The sequence below is a fragment of the Myzus persicae genome, unplaced genomic scaffold, assembly GCF_001856785.1.
Source record: "Myzus persicae strain clone G006 unplaced genomic scaffold, MPER_G0061.0, whole genome shotgun sequence".
In the NCBI taxonomy this organism is placed as follows: Eukaryota; Metazoa; Arthropoda; class Insecta; order Hemiptera; family Aphididae; genus Myzus; species Myzus persicae.
In genome coordinates, this window is record NW_019104286.1 from 10,062 (window position 1) to 26,563 (window position 16,502).

The 16,502-nt window shown below is 28.5% G+C and overlaps 3 protein-coding genes and 1 pseudogene across 6 annotated transcripts; 3 read left to right on the forward strand and 1 right to left on the reverse strand.

Moving 5' to 3' along the window:
* Nucleotides 1-307: 307 nt before the first annotated feature.
* Nucleotides 308-2,931, forward strand: LOC111040884 (annotated as a pseudogene).
* Nucleotides 2,932-6,153: 3,222 nt separating this feature from the next.
* On the forward strand, nt 6,154-14,708 carry LOC111040880 (ring canal kelch homolog). 4 transcript variants are annotated; one of them, XM_022324947.1, is made up of 11 exons: nt 6,157-6,678; nt 11,773-11,915; nt 11,976-12,204; nt 12,273-12,448; nt 12,530-12,626; nt 12,735-12,891; nt 12,944-13,041; nt 13,102-13,389; nt 13,467-13,610; nt 13,959-14,214; nt 14,268-14,378. In XM_022324947.1, exons 2-11 carry the CDS (start codon nt 11,818-11,820, stop codon nt 14,282-14,284), a joined length of 1,560 nt encoding a protein of 519 aa, XP_022180639.1. In that variant the 5' UTR covers nt 6,157-6,678; nt 11,773-11,817; the 3' UTR covers nt 14,285-14,378. The 4 variants fall into 4 exon arrangements, with proteins under 4 accessions (XP_022180638.1, XP_022180639.1, XP_022180637.1 ...); XM_022324945.1 differs by having other exon boundaries at nt 6,165-6,678; nt 14,285-14,705; XM_022324946.1 differs by lacking the exon at nt 13,467-13,610 and having other exon boundaries at nt 6,154-6,678; nt 14,285-14,708.
* On the forward strand, nt 6,831-10,271 carry LOC111040882 (protein ANTAGONIST OF LIKE HETEROCHROMATIN PROTEIN 1-like). The gene is made up of 2 exons (XM_022324949.1): nt 6,831-7,315; nt 9,282-10,271. Exons 1-2 carry the CDS (start codon nt 6,987-6,989, stop codon nt 10,201-10,203), a joined length of 1,251 nt encoding a protein of 416 aa, XP_022180641.1. The 5' UTR covers nt 6,831-6,986; the 3' UTR covers nt 10,204-10,271.
* Nucleotides 7,699-10,864, reverse strand: LOC111040883. The gene is made up of 3 exons (XM_022324950.1): nt 10,532-10,864; nt 8,689-8,848; nt 7,699-8,442 (listed from the first exon to the last, which is right to left on the reverse strand). Exons 1-3 carry the CDS (start codon nt 10,692-10,694, stop codon nt 7,779-7,781), a joined length of 987 nt encoding a protein of 328 aa, XP_022180642.1. The 5' UTR covers nt 10,695-10,864; the 3' UTR covers nt 7,699-7,778.
* Nucleotides 14,709-16,502: the final 1,794 nt, after the last annotated feature.

Below are 16,502 nucleotides of genomic sequence, written 5' to 3' on the forward strand. Positions count from 1 at the left end.
TAATTCAGTTTGACACTGCATATTGAAAATAAGACAAAATATAATATTAATATATTATGCTACTTTCATTTATAATTTATACACTTGTTATTATTAACATTTTGAAAACAACATTTTTTGTTTATTTTAAACTACATTTATGTATCAATTTTATACCATAGACATAATAATATTTTTATGTCTATGTTTTATACTTAGCTTATACTATGACTATTATTTTGATAATGATATTATTATTATTAACGATATGATAATAGATAAGAAATGTAATCATGTGCAGGTTAGTTGATGATAAACATTATATTGTAATATTGTTATTTGTTAAGGATTTTCGTCTTGGGCTTACGTCCCTAGACGCTAGTAAAACGCGTGTCTTAGATTTAGAACTTTAGAAGATTTTCCTAGATCTTAGTGCCTTACTAGATCCTCTGACGTCTAATACTGTGTCTTCAATTGCCGTTGGTGTCCGTATTAAAGTCCGTATAATACATTTTAAGAATTTAGTTTTGTACTTTAGTAGGCTACCGTCAACTGTCGCCGTCTCAAGGTTCATTACTACACAAAGTTATAATAACTCAAAAACGACTCTATCAAATTTTGATTTGGATAGGTACATAAAAATGTTCAATAAAATATATCTGCTTATTAATTATTTATGAAAATTGGGGTTGCTATTTGGAAAACTCGAAGTTTGTATTGTCGCAGCATCACTCTTATGTGGTCCAAAACACAAGGAGATGAAAAAATGATGTCCAAGTGTATTTAAAAATTCCTAAAGTCAGAATTTTAAAACATGCATAGTTTGAGCATTAAAATAGGATGACCATGGTTAATAAATCATCCCATGAGGTGTGTAGGTACTAGGTATACATATTGTGTGTCCTATAGACGCGTCATTACGCTTGGCTGTGAAACTAGCCAAAAAGCAAAATACCATGCGAATTAATAATATTATTGGCTTGCCAGTTGTTGTTGAATGTTGACTGTTAATATAAAAAATTTTGATATTACTCTAGGGTTCATAGAGAATTATCGATTTTTATTAATTTATTAATTGATTTTGAAATGCACTGTTTTAGTTTTAAAGGCTCAAATTCTGAACTCAATATTCAATATACAGCTCAAATAAAAGAATCCATAATGTATGAATCAGAGGAATACTTCTTTAAAACATCATCATATACAGGGCTAATTGAAGGATTTCAATCTCTGCGCCAGTAAGTGTTAAGTGAATTAAATTGCTTGATAAATATAAGCACCTGACACATTTTTTTTTTTAGAAATAATGATCTTTGCGATATTAAACTTGAAACAGACGATAAGCAAATAGTGCTCGCACATAAAGTAGTTTTAGCCTCGGCTTGCCCATATTTCCATGCAATGTTTACAAATTTTGCTGAAAGGAATCATGATCTTGTAGTCATGCGTCAAATAGATTCAACCGCTTTAAAGCTCTTAGTGAATTTTATTTATTCTGGGGAAATCATAGTCACTGCACAAAACGTAAAGGTAATAAGAGATAAAGTTTGATTTTATTACAAAAAACAAAATTAATTATATAGTTTTTTATTTATTTCTCAAGAATTTGTTACCAGCTGCAAATTTCTTACAATTACAAGAAGTAAAAGGGGCGTGTTGTGATTTTTTACAGTCAAAACTTAGCCCTGCAAATTGTATCGATACAAACGCATTGGCAGATTTATATAACTGTACCAAATTGTTTACAACTTCGGAATTATATATTCAACATCACTTTATGTATGAAATAAATTTACTATTTAAGTCCAAGAAAAAAATTATTTGTTTTATTGTTAATATTCCTGTTTTATTTTTTAGAGAAGTCATTAATTGTGATGAATTCCTATCCTTATCATTCGAACAAGTGGTTAAGCTAATCTCCGATGATGAAGTTGTAGTTACGTCTGAAGAAAAAGTAGGCAAACTGAGAAATTGATTATTGTTTAAGTATTGGGGAAGGAAAAATGCAGTAACCTTCTTTCATATATGTAGTCTATTAAATTTAATAGTATATATTTTATAATTTAGGTATTTGAATGAGTTATTCGTTGGGTAAAACATGAATTAGTTTCTAGACAATGTAAATTACCCCTATTAATGGAACACGTACGTTTGCCATTAATATCAAAACATTACATATCAGGAAAAGTTATGAAAGAACCTCTCATTGAGAATTGTCTTAAATGTAAGTTTTTTCTTAGACTGTCTTTTTTTTGTGAATTAATTTATATTTTATAATTGTATTTATGTATAATTTTTAAGGCAAAAATTATGCTGTTGAGATATTAAATTTTCATTTCCTCAAGACAGAAAGGCCAATTCCACTCAACATCCAGAATAAACCTCACATGCCTATACACCAGTAAATGGAGTATAGTCACAGCGTCGATGGATTTTACTCAGACTACGGCCAGAGCAGTGGCTATTAATTTGACACAGCATTTTTACAATTGTTAGCATTCAAGATTTTATTTTCATACATTATTTAGATGTTCCTTATAATGTATTATAATATCTTAATTGATTTTCCATTGATTTGAAAGTTGTTGAAAGTTTCATTAAAAGATTTTTGTAAATTATAAATTAATAGCCATTGAAAAGCCTCTCATGTATAGCATTTACAAAATATGTTTTTTTTTCATAAAAATATACTCCTTTTTTGTAAGTTAAATGATAATTTATAACTATTTTATTTCTATTAAATGTACTGTTTTTTTATATTTGGTAATTTATTATTAGGTTTTCATACTATCTTCTTAACTCAACTAAAATTTGCAAATAATTTTGTAGCTAAAAGTGCATTATTGTTTAATTTCTATAGCATGGATTGACAATTTAAATTGTTATAATATATCTTAAATAGCTTATACTATAGTTTATATAACCAAAAATATACGTAAAAGATGTACCTAAATATAGTTTTCTTTATAAATAGTTTTAATTCAAATTTGAATGAAATTGCAAAAGTATTTTGACATTAAATAACAATTTTAGTTTTTTTTTTTAATTTTAAAATAACATTTGTGGATACCTGGAACTTTCATTAAAATTCTTGACATTTTTTGTAGAACATAATGAAATTGCAAAGGTATTTTGACATTAAATAACAATTTTAGTTATTTTTTTAATTTTAAAATAACATTTGTGGACACCTGGAACTTTCATTAAAATTCTTGACATTTTTTGTACAACTTATACCTTCCATATGGTGATTGAAAGGAGATGCCTCCTATTAATTGTGAATTATTTTGTATCATTTTTTGAAAACTTTAATTTTGTTACCTAATTCAAATTTCAAACTAGTAACTTTTTAGCAATTAAAATGTTTATACGAACGATTACAGTCCTTAACATTTTTTAATAAATTATAAAATAGATGTAATATTGGATCTGGTATTTGTTACACTAGGAAATTTTTAATGCTGAATGATTAATATTAATTAGTGTCACTAACTATACGAACATTTAAACAAATCACAATAGTCTCCATATGTTCCAAATCCATGATCACTGACTTGATCTTTGTAAATGTCAAATAATAGACTATTGGATTTTGATACTTCAACATGGTAAAAAGATATCTTTTCTTCTCTTATCTCGCTCTTATTGAAATAAAATCAACTCGTTTTACTTATTTGACAAACGAGTTCTTTATGTATTACTAAATTTATTTATATTAAAACCATACATATTATATTTAGTTGTACACTTTGTAATTTGATACTAGTCTGAAGCTCACCTTCTTACACGCCAATGTTTGAAGTGATACCATTCGTCAACAATATCCTGAATATTTATGATACTCGTATTCACTGCAATATCTTTGTACACTTCATTCAAATGAGTGTATCTGTGACCTACCTCATATTTTATTTAACTGTCTTGCCCTGCAGTTTAAACGACAAATTCTATTTAACATTCTTAAATCTTTTAATATTCCTCTCAATCTTTACTCTATTTTAAATTTTTAAACATCAAATCTGAAACAGCTATAAAACTGATAATCACCTTTATACTGTAGGCGATAGTTCATAATACTATAATTATATAATATAATATTTAATTTGGGTTACGTTACTACCCTACACTTTGAGCCGGTTAAGTGCATATATTATGTAATCATGCAAATCATATACGATGAACATTGTGATTTTCTAAGTTCAAAAATAAACATATTCGACCTTTCAAAAGTCCAAGAACAACTATTTAGTATTGCTCTTACGGACTTACATTCATAAATTCACAAACTTTAAAAAGAATTCATTATTTCCTACACATTTTTATTAATTTTTATACGTGTAAGTACAAGTGCGTCCGCAGGGTGGGTGGAGGCAAGTAGGGGCAGTTGCCCCTCTCGTCTTTTTTTTTTTGTCAATTATAGTAGTCATTATTAATCATTTTTATTTTAAAAATCATAATTTTATGATAATACTGCTGCTAGCTGCTTTTAAGATATAATAATAAATACTAAATAACTGGAACCGACTGGCATTAACCGATTAATAACAATGGTACTTATATCGTTAGTATCATAATAAGTTATTAATGATAGAACCTTAGATCATACAGGTATGTACTAGTTTGTGATCTAAGAATAAAACTAACTTTTTTATCATTATTTTTGGTTGTTTTCTAGTTTGTTATATAGCTGGCGATTATAGTTTAGTTATTTGTTTCAAAAATTATGCTTGGCAACTTTCTACCGATTGATACTTGATAGTTACATTTAAGTTATTTAACGTTTTTTACTTTTTAAGTTCTCAAAATATCGGAATAACTTGGTTGTTTTTGCATTTACATATTATATCAAATTTATTTTATAGGAGCTTGAAACATTTAGTTTAATTTATAACCTAAAATTATCAAATCATTATTCAGTGATGAAATTGTATTTATTAAAAAAGGCTATTTTTTATTTTTTATTGTATTTTAACTGGTTTGATGTATAACACTAATATTATAAGCAGTATAAAATATAATATTTTAGTAAACATATATATATATGTTTAAAATGTCATGGCTCGTAGCACAGACAACATGGGTCAGTGTGTGGTGTGAAAATAATAGAGTAAAAGTCGCAATAAAAATACAGCACAATGTATTAAGAACGTTTATTTGTCGACGGACAACGAGCAACAACTAAAACTGATCTACGACTATGGTTCGATCGTAAATCGGCCGTCGCCCGTCGATAACGACGTAGGTGTACGGGAAAACCATCCATTACGACGTATATACATATAAATATAATATTACAAATTGATTAATATAATATAATAATATACATATATATAACATTTTTCAATATTGCCACAATATCTATTTTAATTTTTTTTAAACCAAAATTTGGGTCCTGAATTTTTAACCTAACGCCTTTGCATTGTCACTCCAGACACTCCTTGGTGCTACCATACTATAGCCGACGTGAGGTCGGTACTCGGTACATTTTTCAGGTATATTCCAACAATTTAAATCGAAAGTGTGGCTCAGACGGTGGCGTGGGGTCAGCGCAATCGAGGCTAGGGCTCACTGGAGAGTACAACATAATATTAGGTAAGCCCAATCTTAATTGTATCATGAACCTAGAGTTAAATCACATAGTGAAAAAATCTCGATGAAATGATAGCAAATAATGATATAAATGCGATCAAATACCTGCTTCAAATGTTTGGTGCCTTATTGAATAGTTCACCATAAATCAAGCACTTTGGTAAATATTTTTCATGAATCAAGGTCAACTATTACATACAATTCGAATGAATAATCAGTATTAGCTATATTATTGTTTTTTTATATATATAGACGCATAGAAAATATAATAATGTACCAAAAATAATTAAAATAAATAAATTATTTAAAGAAAAATGTTGATTTTTTTGTGTAATATGGAGGAGTAATTTTTTTAGGGCTTATTTAAATTTGTCGATGCATAAGAGCATATTTTTAAATTAGAAAAAGAATACATTTATTTAATTCATATTATGCCATAATATGAATAATAATACTAATAATAATACTCACATTGTGAGTAAGCAATGCATTTTAGGTTTTTTTTTTTAGGTCTAATAATTATTACTGATGAGTAATTAAAGTACACTATCCGTATTATAAATTTATAACTGTATAGTAATTGTTAACAAAATTAATAACACTCGTTATTATCATAGACTGATTATTGTGCTGTATTATTAAAACGTTTAAAACCCTCCGTCGGTCGCGAGTTCCACTATTGTAGTACACCGATAAAGAATTTAATTTTAGATGGTTTTAGATTTTCTTTTCGCAATCATAATTATATTTTATTCTGTGGTATTATTTTAATTATATCTGTCATGCACGTTGCGCCGTCCAAAATTAATGGTCCGAAGTACACACTCACACAGTCACACGCGTAATCGAATACGCTATCTGCGTTTCCTGAAATATTATATTTATATCGCTATTTGACATTTTATGTGTTTACTACATAATATTATATTTATTAGTTTTAGCTCGACAAAATCTAATATCTATGCTGTCAATACTGTCTAGTATCTCGCTGAATGCCGATCTGTCCTTGTGAATAATCGAATTTCGCCGTTTTTCAGCTATTGTATTTTTTGAGAGCTAATCGCCATCTTTTTAATTTTTATGCTCTCATTAGTTAATAATATTAAAGTCGTAAGTGCATTAAATTTTATTAATATATTCTTTATAATATCGTCACCTTTAAGGTGCGATTCCTATGCACGCGTCTAGAGACGCGCGGCTAACGCGGCGCGATTTGAATTTTAGCCGCGCGGTCATTTATTTAGCCGCGCGATCTAATATTAATTCCTATGTACGCGTCAGGAGACGCGCGGCTAGACCACTACGGGACTAGAATTACGCACGTACACGTAGTTGTGTCAAGTCCTCTATTTGAAACGGTTGTACTTGTATACTCATAAAAACGTGTTTTAAAATATTACAATTTTACTAGTTTAACCATGTCCTTAACGAAAAAACAAAAATTGATCTTAAAACTACTTCTTTTACAACAAGTAGAAGAAGAACAAGCTATCATAAAATACGTTGTATCAAAAAATAAAAATGAAGTGCATGAAATGTACTTAGCCAGGGAAGCTGAGGGATTTTTCAGTGTCCTGATTGAAAAACATTTATGGCGAGACGAAACCAAATTCAGGGAATTTTTTAGATTAAGTTGGGATCAATTTAATTATGTATTGAACCTAGTTGAGGAAGACATAAAAACCAACCCAAGCATCAAAATTAGAAAACCAATATCTGCTGCTGAAAAACTAGCAGTCACGTTGAGGTAATGTAACATAATATATGTTTGTAGTATAATTTATATTTTATAGTACCTATAATACCTAGGTAATACAAATTTTAAATAATGTGTTTAAAAACATTTTTATTCTTAATAAATTGTGTATAACTTCTCGTTTAATAAAAAATAATAACGCAGTATAAAAATGAACTTTTAAAAATGCCAATACATCATAATAAATATTATTACAAATAAACATAAATAAAATCAAACATAGTTTTTAAATTTTAAAGATATAATAAAACAAAAAAATTATAATAATAGTAATGAATGATATTACTTTTTCGAACCCCGAATATTATTGTTGTAAAAATATATTTAAAATAAACGAAAAATTCATCCTTTAATAGAATTAATAAATACAAATGTAACTGTATAATAAACCATAAAATAAAAATAGATACCAACTTATTGAAACAACAAATAAAAATACCTTATCATATTTTCCTTATTCGTACTGTCTATCGTCGTACTGAAGTAATTCATAATTATTATCACCGAGCGATTGAGTCCAATTTCCAGGTTGACGATCATTAGTCTCTGGAAAAACATATTGACTTGGACGATCATATGTTGAAAATCCTGAGTTTGACGATGATTGTATGCTAGGATTTGGAGATGAAAATAAGCTACTTGTTAACTGAATATTTCTATTTGATGTCGATGTAGTGCTGTTATTTTCTATTTCCAAATCCGTAATTATGTTGAACACTTCTTTTTTGGCTTTTATTTTCAAATGTTGAGGAAACGATTTTACTGTTAATGCCATTGTTTTAAAAAATGAATCAATGGGATCATCATCTTCCTCAACTTTGTTAATGGCGTTTATAATTTGTTGTCTTTCGTCATTACTTTTTTTGAACAATGACACTAACTCTTCATTTTGTTTTAGTTTTTTAGTAGGCCTTTTTTCTTTTAATAATTTTGTTTTTTTTGTATTCAAATTATTTTCAAGTTCAGTTTCCTGAACTGTAGTGTTTTTTGTTGCAGACTTCTGTGAAACATCGTTTTCATCACTTGAATTGTTTTCATCGTCAACAGTTACTTCTAAGTAGCTATCTTCTTCTTCACTATTGTTCATTTCAACCGTAGAATTAAGATTAGTCAGTCCCCTTCAAAATATAATAAATGAACAAAAAATAGTTAGTTCTGTGTTATTTATAATAGATATTTAGTACAAATTATAAAATTGTGAGAAAAAAATAATTGTACATTTTTAAAGCATATTTGTATCAATTTAAGCGCATAGCCGCATAGGTGCATTAGTTTCGAACCATAATTATTATTAATGGGCAATTTCTATAACTGTAAGATGAATTGGTTTTTAGGTACAATGTATTTAATATATTATTACTCACGTTCGTTCGTAAGAACATACGTCCATAAACGATAGTGTATCTGCCAAGGCCCATTTTGTTTGTTTATTTTTTGTCGATGATCCCGTCCCTAATTTTCTACTCCTTTTATGTTTATTATACGTATCTTTCATATTTTTCCATCTCTTTTTACAATCATCAACTGAAATAATAATAATTATTCATTTAAATATTACAGTTCATAAAACTATACAGAAATTAGAAATATATTATTACTATTATTATATTATATCTACATGCCAAAATAAAATAAATATCCAATTTATGTCAAATCAACATAGGTCTAATTTTAGATAAAATATTAATATTGTATAATTTGTGCTTCGACAATACCATACACGCACCAACAAGTTTGTCGACAGGTCGGTGGTTGGCATGTTGACGCTTCGCGAGCACGTATCAATCTGTCTGTGCGACCGATAAATCGTCCCGTGTATGGGGCCCTTTATTTGCAACCAGTTTTAATTATTTTAATACTACTGTGGCAGAAATATCGGATTTTATTATAAATAAAATATATTATATATTATAAATTTAAAAAAATGTCTTTAACATGTTACGTTTTTTTTCCTTAGATATATGGCAACGGGAGAATCGCTCAGGTCATTGTCTTTTTCATTCAGAATTTCTCAAAGTTATATTACACGTATAATACAATTAGTCTTAAAGAGTTTAAGTACTCGTCTAACACCAGTCTTATTAAAGCCTCCATTAAAAGAAGATTTAGTACGTATTGCTCATGACTTTTGGAACAAGTGGAATTTTCCAAATTGTGTTGGTGCCATAGACGGGAAACACATCCGCATATTTTCACCAAAGAAGAGCGGAAGATTATATTTTAACTACAAAGATTTTTTTTCCATTGTTCTTCTTGCGATTGTGGACGCTAATTGTAAATTTATATTTGTGGACATTGGGTCCTATGGTAAAGAAGGGGACAGTGGAATTTTTAATAAATCTAGTATTTCTAAAACAATTTTAACCGGTGAATATTTACCTTCCCCTGAAAAACTGCCAGATTCCAATGTATCTTTACCGTGTGTACATATTGGGGACGAGGCATTTCGCCTAGACCAACATATGATGCGTCCTTATTCTAGGATTGAGGCTAGAAAAGATTATCAAAAGACCGTATTCAACTACAGACTTTCCCGGGCGAGAAGAACTACAGAGAATAGTTTCGGGCTTCTAAGCCAAATTTTCAAAGTATTCTATACACCAATATCTCTAAAAACGGAAACGGTAGATAATTTAGTCTTGACTGCATGTTGCCTTCACAATTTACTTCGCGATCGTTACTTGGAGAATACGAACAACTATTATTATAACTTCGATGATAACAAACCTCAACCATCTGAAAATATGATGTCATTGGCAAGAGCAGGAGGATATTCAAAGTTTGAGGGTTTTTTCGTGAGGGACGAATTTAAAAAATTTTTCAACAGTCCACAGGGAGCTGTTCCGTGGCAAAATCATCAATCTAATAGATTAGAATAAATATTCCAGTTCCACAATAGCATATTATTTTAGTTATACTTAGCCACGCAGTTGATGTATAAATAATATGAAAATAACATCTATTTATAAATGTACTTTTTTTTCATAATGTAATGTTAACATAAATAACTATTATTCAGTGTATGTTGTACGTAAGTAAGAATAACTANTTTTAATTTAGGTAATTATCTACCTACATGTTAATAATTCAAATTTTATAGACACTAACTAGATACCTATTACTCTACAGTCTACACTGACAGGTACGCAACAAATTAACAATTAATTTTGAAATTTCATTAATATGTTGAATAGGTATACTACTTACCACTTTTATTATTCAGGTTATTTGTTATAAGCTTCCATACATTGTCCCTTATTTGTTGATCCTTGTAATTGGCATTTTTTAAGTCAAACAAACATGGATGTTCTCTTACCGATTCAGCCAATAGTATGTCTTCTTCTATTGTGAATGACACTTTTGAAGACATTTTGTGTCACACAGTGTAACGAAATGTCGAACTTTGAAAATTAAAATATGAATATTAGCCGCGCGGCTCGTGCGATTTGACTGCCCTCGAAGCGGTCGTCGCCGCGCGGCGCTAGACGCGCGCGACCGCCACGCGCGGCGGCCGCGGTCATAGGAATCGGTTATACTTAAAAACAAGTAAAGTAGTACCTGCGCGGCTAAAATTAAATCGCGCCGCGTCAGCCGCGCGTCTCTAGACGCGTGCATAGGAATCGCACCTTTATAGGAATTATTTAGGGTAAACGGAAAAAAGTACCCAGAAAAAAGTCTTAGGACAAAAAAAGTTTATAATACTAATGAAATATACAATTACTAAAATAAGATATGAAATAGCTGCAGATCGCCCAAAATTAGCTTTAAATGAACTGGGTGAGCCATCAATAAAAAGGAAAAAAAAGAAAATGGAAATAAGATTAAATGCTTTATGCACTCGTTTTAGAGAAAATAAAATTGAACTTACAAGATTTTTTAAAAGCTATAGCCCAAAATATTAAGTTACAGCGATATTACAACTAGGATTTTTATAATTATGTAATTTTTTTTTCTATTCTATTCTGACATCTATAACTTCATGGTATAGATATTTATATTTTTTTAATAATATTTTGAACTAAGATTTAATGAGATTTTTTTTTATAATTTTTTGATTATTATAATATATATATTATTATAAGTATTATTACTATTATAAACTATTCAATGAGATGTTTTTTTTATAATATAATTTTTGTTTTATCAGTTTTGTATTTAGTAGTTACTTATTATATGATTACATAATTATTAGATATTATCTTTAGAATACAGACTTTTTAGCCCCAAGACTTTTTTCTCTGAGACTTTTTCCACCAAACTTTTGTTCCGTGTACTTTTTTTCCGGGACTTTTTTTTCGCCAGACTTTCCTACCATCATTATTTAGTTATGCACCAATCCCCGGGTTATTACTATCATTACTTATTAATAAATTATTATTGTGGATTTCAAGCATTCAAATTATAATTATATCAATTATAGTTGATTTAAAAATGCTTTTTTTTTTTAGTTTTAAGGCCTCCTATTCCAGGACTTTATATAGGTACGTCTCAAGATGCAAACACCAGAATTCAGAAGAAATGAACCAGCTAAATACGAGTATGAAAAATCGTATTACACGGAGATGTTCAAAGTATTACAATCTTTACTCAAGTAAATGGTCAGTGACTCAAAAAGCTAGACGCATACTAGTAACACAATTTATGTTTTTAGAAATCAGGATTTTTGTGATATTACACTTGAAACAGACGATAAACAAATAATATTCGCACATAAAGTAGTTTTAGCATCGGGTAGTCCATATTTCCATGCAATGTTCACAAATTTTGCAGAAAAGAATCATGATCATGTAGTCATGGGTCAATTAGATTCAACCGCTTTAAAGCTCTTAGTAAACTTTATTTATTCTGGGAAAATCGTTGTCACTGAAATAAATGTCCTGGTAGTTATAGATAAAGTTTAATTTTTTTTTTTAACAACTATTTAAATTTGTATAAATTATTTCTCAAGGTTTTGTTACCGGCTGCAAATCTCTTGCAATTAGAAGAAGTAAGAGAGGCATGTTGTGATTTTTTACAGTCACAACTTAGCCCTACAAATTGTATCGGTATAAACGCAATAGCTGATTTACATAGCTGTACACAATTGTTAAAAAGTTCAGAATTATATGTTCTACACCACTTTACGTATGAAATAAATTTACTATTATGGTTCAAGAAAAATTACTTTTCTTATATTTTTAAAATATACCTTTTTTTGATTTTTAGAGAAGTTATTGGTGGGGACGAATTCCTATCCTTATCATTTGAACAAGTTATTAAGTTGATCTCCAATGATGAACTTATTGTTCCATCTGAAGAAAAAGTATGCAAACTGAAATTCATTATTGTTTAAGTATTGGGGAAAGCCAAATGCAGTTACCTTTTTTCATATATGTTGCCTAATTAAATTATTAGTGTATTTATCATTTAGGTATTTGAAAGTGTTATTCATTGGGTAAAACATGAATTGAGTTCTAGACAATGTAATTTACCCCAATTAATGGAACACGTACGTTTGCCATTAATATCAAAACATTACATATTAAAAAAAGTAGCCGAGGAACCTCTTATTAATAATTGTCTTAAATGTAAGTGTTTTCATTAAACATTGTGAATATATATGTATATATTTTTTTTTAGGTAACAAATACATAATTGAGGCATTATATTTTCACTTACTCAAGTCAGAAGAGCCAATTCCACAAAATATCCGAATTAAACCTAGACATGGAGATAAAGTATAATTCTTCAAGTTTATTTCTCTTTTTTTAATTTATTGAACACTGTAATTATAACAGGTTATCTTAGTTGTTGCTATGGCTGCGACTGATTTACTTTTGGGGACAGAATGGTACGATCCTAAAATTGACCAATGGAATTTTTTATCAGAAATGATTACATACCGTTACAAAGCTGGTGTAGAAGTAGTGAATGATAACTTAGTGTTTGCAGTGGGTGGCAAAAGTCTTAAGTCTGTTGATGTGCTTGATTTATCTTTAAAATCACCTTGTTGGGAACCAAGTGTTGACATGTTAACTAAACGATATTCCTTAGGAGTTGGTGTGATAAATAACTATCTATATGCCGTAAGTAATGTTGAATTATAATTTATTAGTTTATTTGCAATATAGTAGGTATCTGTAACTTTTATAATACATTTAAGGTTGGTGGAAAGAATGAAATTGATGGTTATTTAGATAGCGCTGAAGTGTTTGACTACAATACTCAAGAATGGAGTACGATATCTAGTATGTCTACTGATAGAATTGATTTTGGGGTTGGAGTACTAAATAATCTTTTATATGTGGTAAAGTAATATTTTATTTTATGATTTTAAATTTCTAATATATTTGTTACAATCATAATTGTAATTTTATTAAAAATCTTCTGAGAATGAATCACAGAATATATCTACAAAATTAAATGTTTTGATAAATTAAAATTTTTGAATGGTAATAAATAATATACATATTATAAATATTTTTTATAATAAACCTTCTCAATTCAATGATTTAAACTGATGTATTTTCATTATTTGACAAACCTGCCTATATTATAAGAGGTACCAAAACACTGCGCAATAATATTGAATCTCAGGATTTTTTTTCTAGCACAGGATTTTTATTTTTCATTTGGTATTATTTGAATTGTGTAGGTAGGTGGATGTAATGGTTCATCAGTGTACGGTTTAGATACTGTCGAATGCTATCATCCCAGTCTTGATACATGGATACCAGTTGCAAAAATGAGAGTACATCGCAAAGGCGTTAGAGTAGGAGTTTTAGATGGTGTACTGTATGCTGTAGGTGGTCTTAATGAATCATGCACTCTAAGTAGTGTTGAAACATATAGACCGAGTACAGGAATTTGGACTCCTATTGCAGACATGCATTTTCCTAGAAGTCGTCCAGGTAACTTCTCATGGAATAATTCAAAATTTTTCTTTAAATATATTGAATTTAAGTTAATTTTTCAATATAGGAGTAGTTGTGTTAAATGGTTTATTGTATGTCATCGGTGGACTCAACGGAAATTCTTCTTTGGATTCCGTAGAATGTTACTGCCCTAACACCAATGAATGGAGTATAGTCACAGCGTCGATGAAATATATGCAGACTGTAGGAGGAGCAGTAGCTATTAATAGGACACAACATTTCAAAAGCATTTATGATAAATGATTTATTTTTTTATATACATATTTTCCTATTTTGTATGATAAGTGATAATATATAATTTTTGTATTTCTATTAATTTTACAGTTTTTGTATGTTTTATAATGCATTAAAAGGTTTTCGTTCTCTCTCCTTCAATAGAACTAAAATTTTCAGATAATTTTGTAGCTAAATATGTATTTTTTTTTCATTTATATAGCTAAGGATTGACCATTTAAATTGAGGTATCTCGTAAATAGTTAATACTGTTACCAAAAATATTTAAAAGAGTTGTACTTATAAACACAATTTTCTTTATAGATATTTTTAGTTCAAATTTAGAAAAATATTTTAATGGGGAATAACAGTTTTAGGTATTTTGTTTTAATTTTAAAATAATATTTGTGGACATCTGGAACTTTTAAGTGTATTATAAATTATACACAATGACATTTTCAGATGCAATGTTTTTGGCAATAATTAATCCAAACAACTCTATTACTAATGTAGTAAAATAAATTACTTAAAAGAAAAAATATGTGATACGGATATTCAATTATACAAAACAGTTTTGAATTAACTGTCATAATATCATGAGACGTATATAGTAATATAAGCTGACAGACTGACATTCTCGGAATTGTTTATTTAATACCATGATTTTATATCATTGAATTTAAATTTTAAACATTCATTGCAGTGACTCATTTCACAACTCACTACTATACGGAAGAGTGGAATCCACTTGTCAATCTTTTTTCATTTAATTATTTACGTGATGACCATACTGTTTCATTCAAATTCTTGACATTTTTTGTACAACATATTATCCATTATAGGTAGTACTGTGCTTCAAATAAGATGCCTGCTTTAATTTGTGGATTATTAAGTACAAATTTTTTGGAAATGTTAATTAGGTACCTAATTAAAATTTCAAACTATTACTTTTTTAATGATTAAAATGTTTATACAAACGGTAAGACGGTACAAACCTACGAACGGTAAATGTACTTAAAAATTGTTGTATAAAAACATAAAATAGATGTAATATTGGATCTACTATTTGTTAAATACTCTCGTAAATAATGTTAAATAATTAAAAAACTACTTAGAAAGTATAAACCATACGCTCTTTCAGTTTGGTATCACCTCTTTTACGACAAATTAAATTAACAGTCGCTATATAGTATAATATGTAATAAACAACTCATTAGTAATAAGTATATTATTAATGGTTTAATAAAGTGCAATAAGGCTTATACAATGTTTTAACATTATTTACATTATTCAATTTTGTAAAGTTTACAATATTAAATCTGTTACATACATATATACATCTACGGTCTACCTGTTTATAGTGTATAATAATATTACTATTTGCAACCTACAACTTTAAGACGCAATCAGTGACGAGTGACGACGATTTTATAAATAAGATGAGCCTAATTTTGACATAGTTAGTCATGATAAAATGCTTAGTAATCTAAATAATAAGAACCTTCACTCTCTGATGCAGAAGAAAATGTTTAGTTGTAAACTGGATATATAAAATAAAATTGATTGTCCTGAAATCTTAAACCGTTACATGCATTAATGATTTTCTTCAACAGCAACTTTTCTGGTAGAAAATTTAAAATTTCTATTAGTTTTCATAAGCTACAGGAAAAACAGGATTTTTTACTCAAAACCAGATCTCGAAAAAATCGATTTCGGTTTTAAGTGTAACTCACAAAAAAATGACCTTACATAAAATTTTCACTAAATCATTTCTAATAAACCATACAATTTAAAAAATAGTTTGACTCGGGTTGAACTATATATAGGCATACAAAAGTTGAAATTTTCGATTTGCATAAGTTTTCTTAAAATTAATGTCGTTAAAAAAATATATACTCTGTTAAAAACCTTGAAATGTAATAGAAGGTTCCTCTTAAGTTGTTGTTAGCGTAAATTAAAAAAGAAAGCTCATCGTATATCGATAGTAATTTTTCACGACTGTCTGGGAGTAAAATTTTGACGAAATTCTTAAAAATCATGAATATTGACAA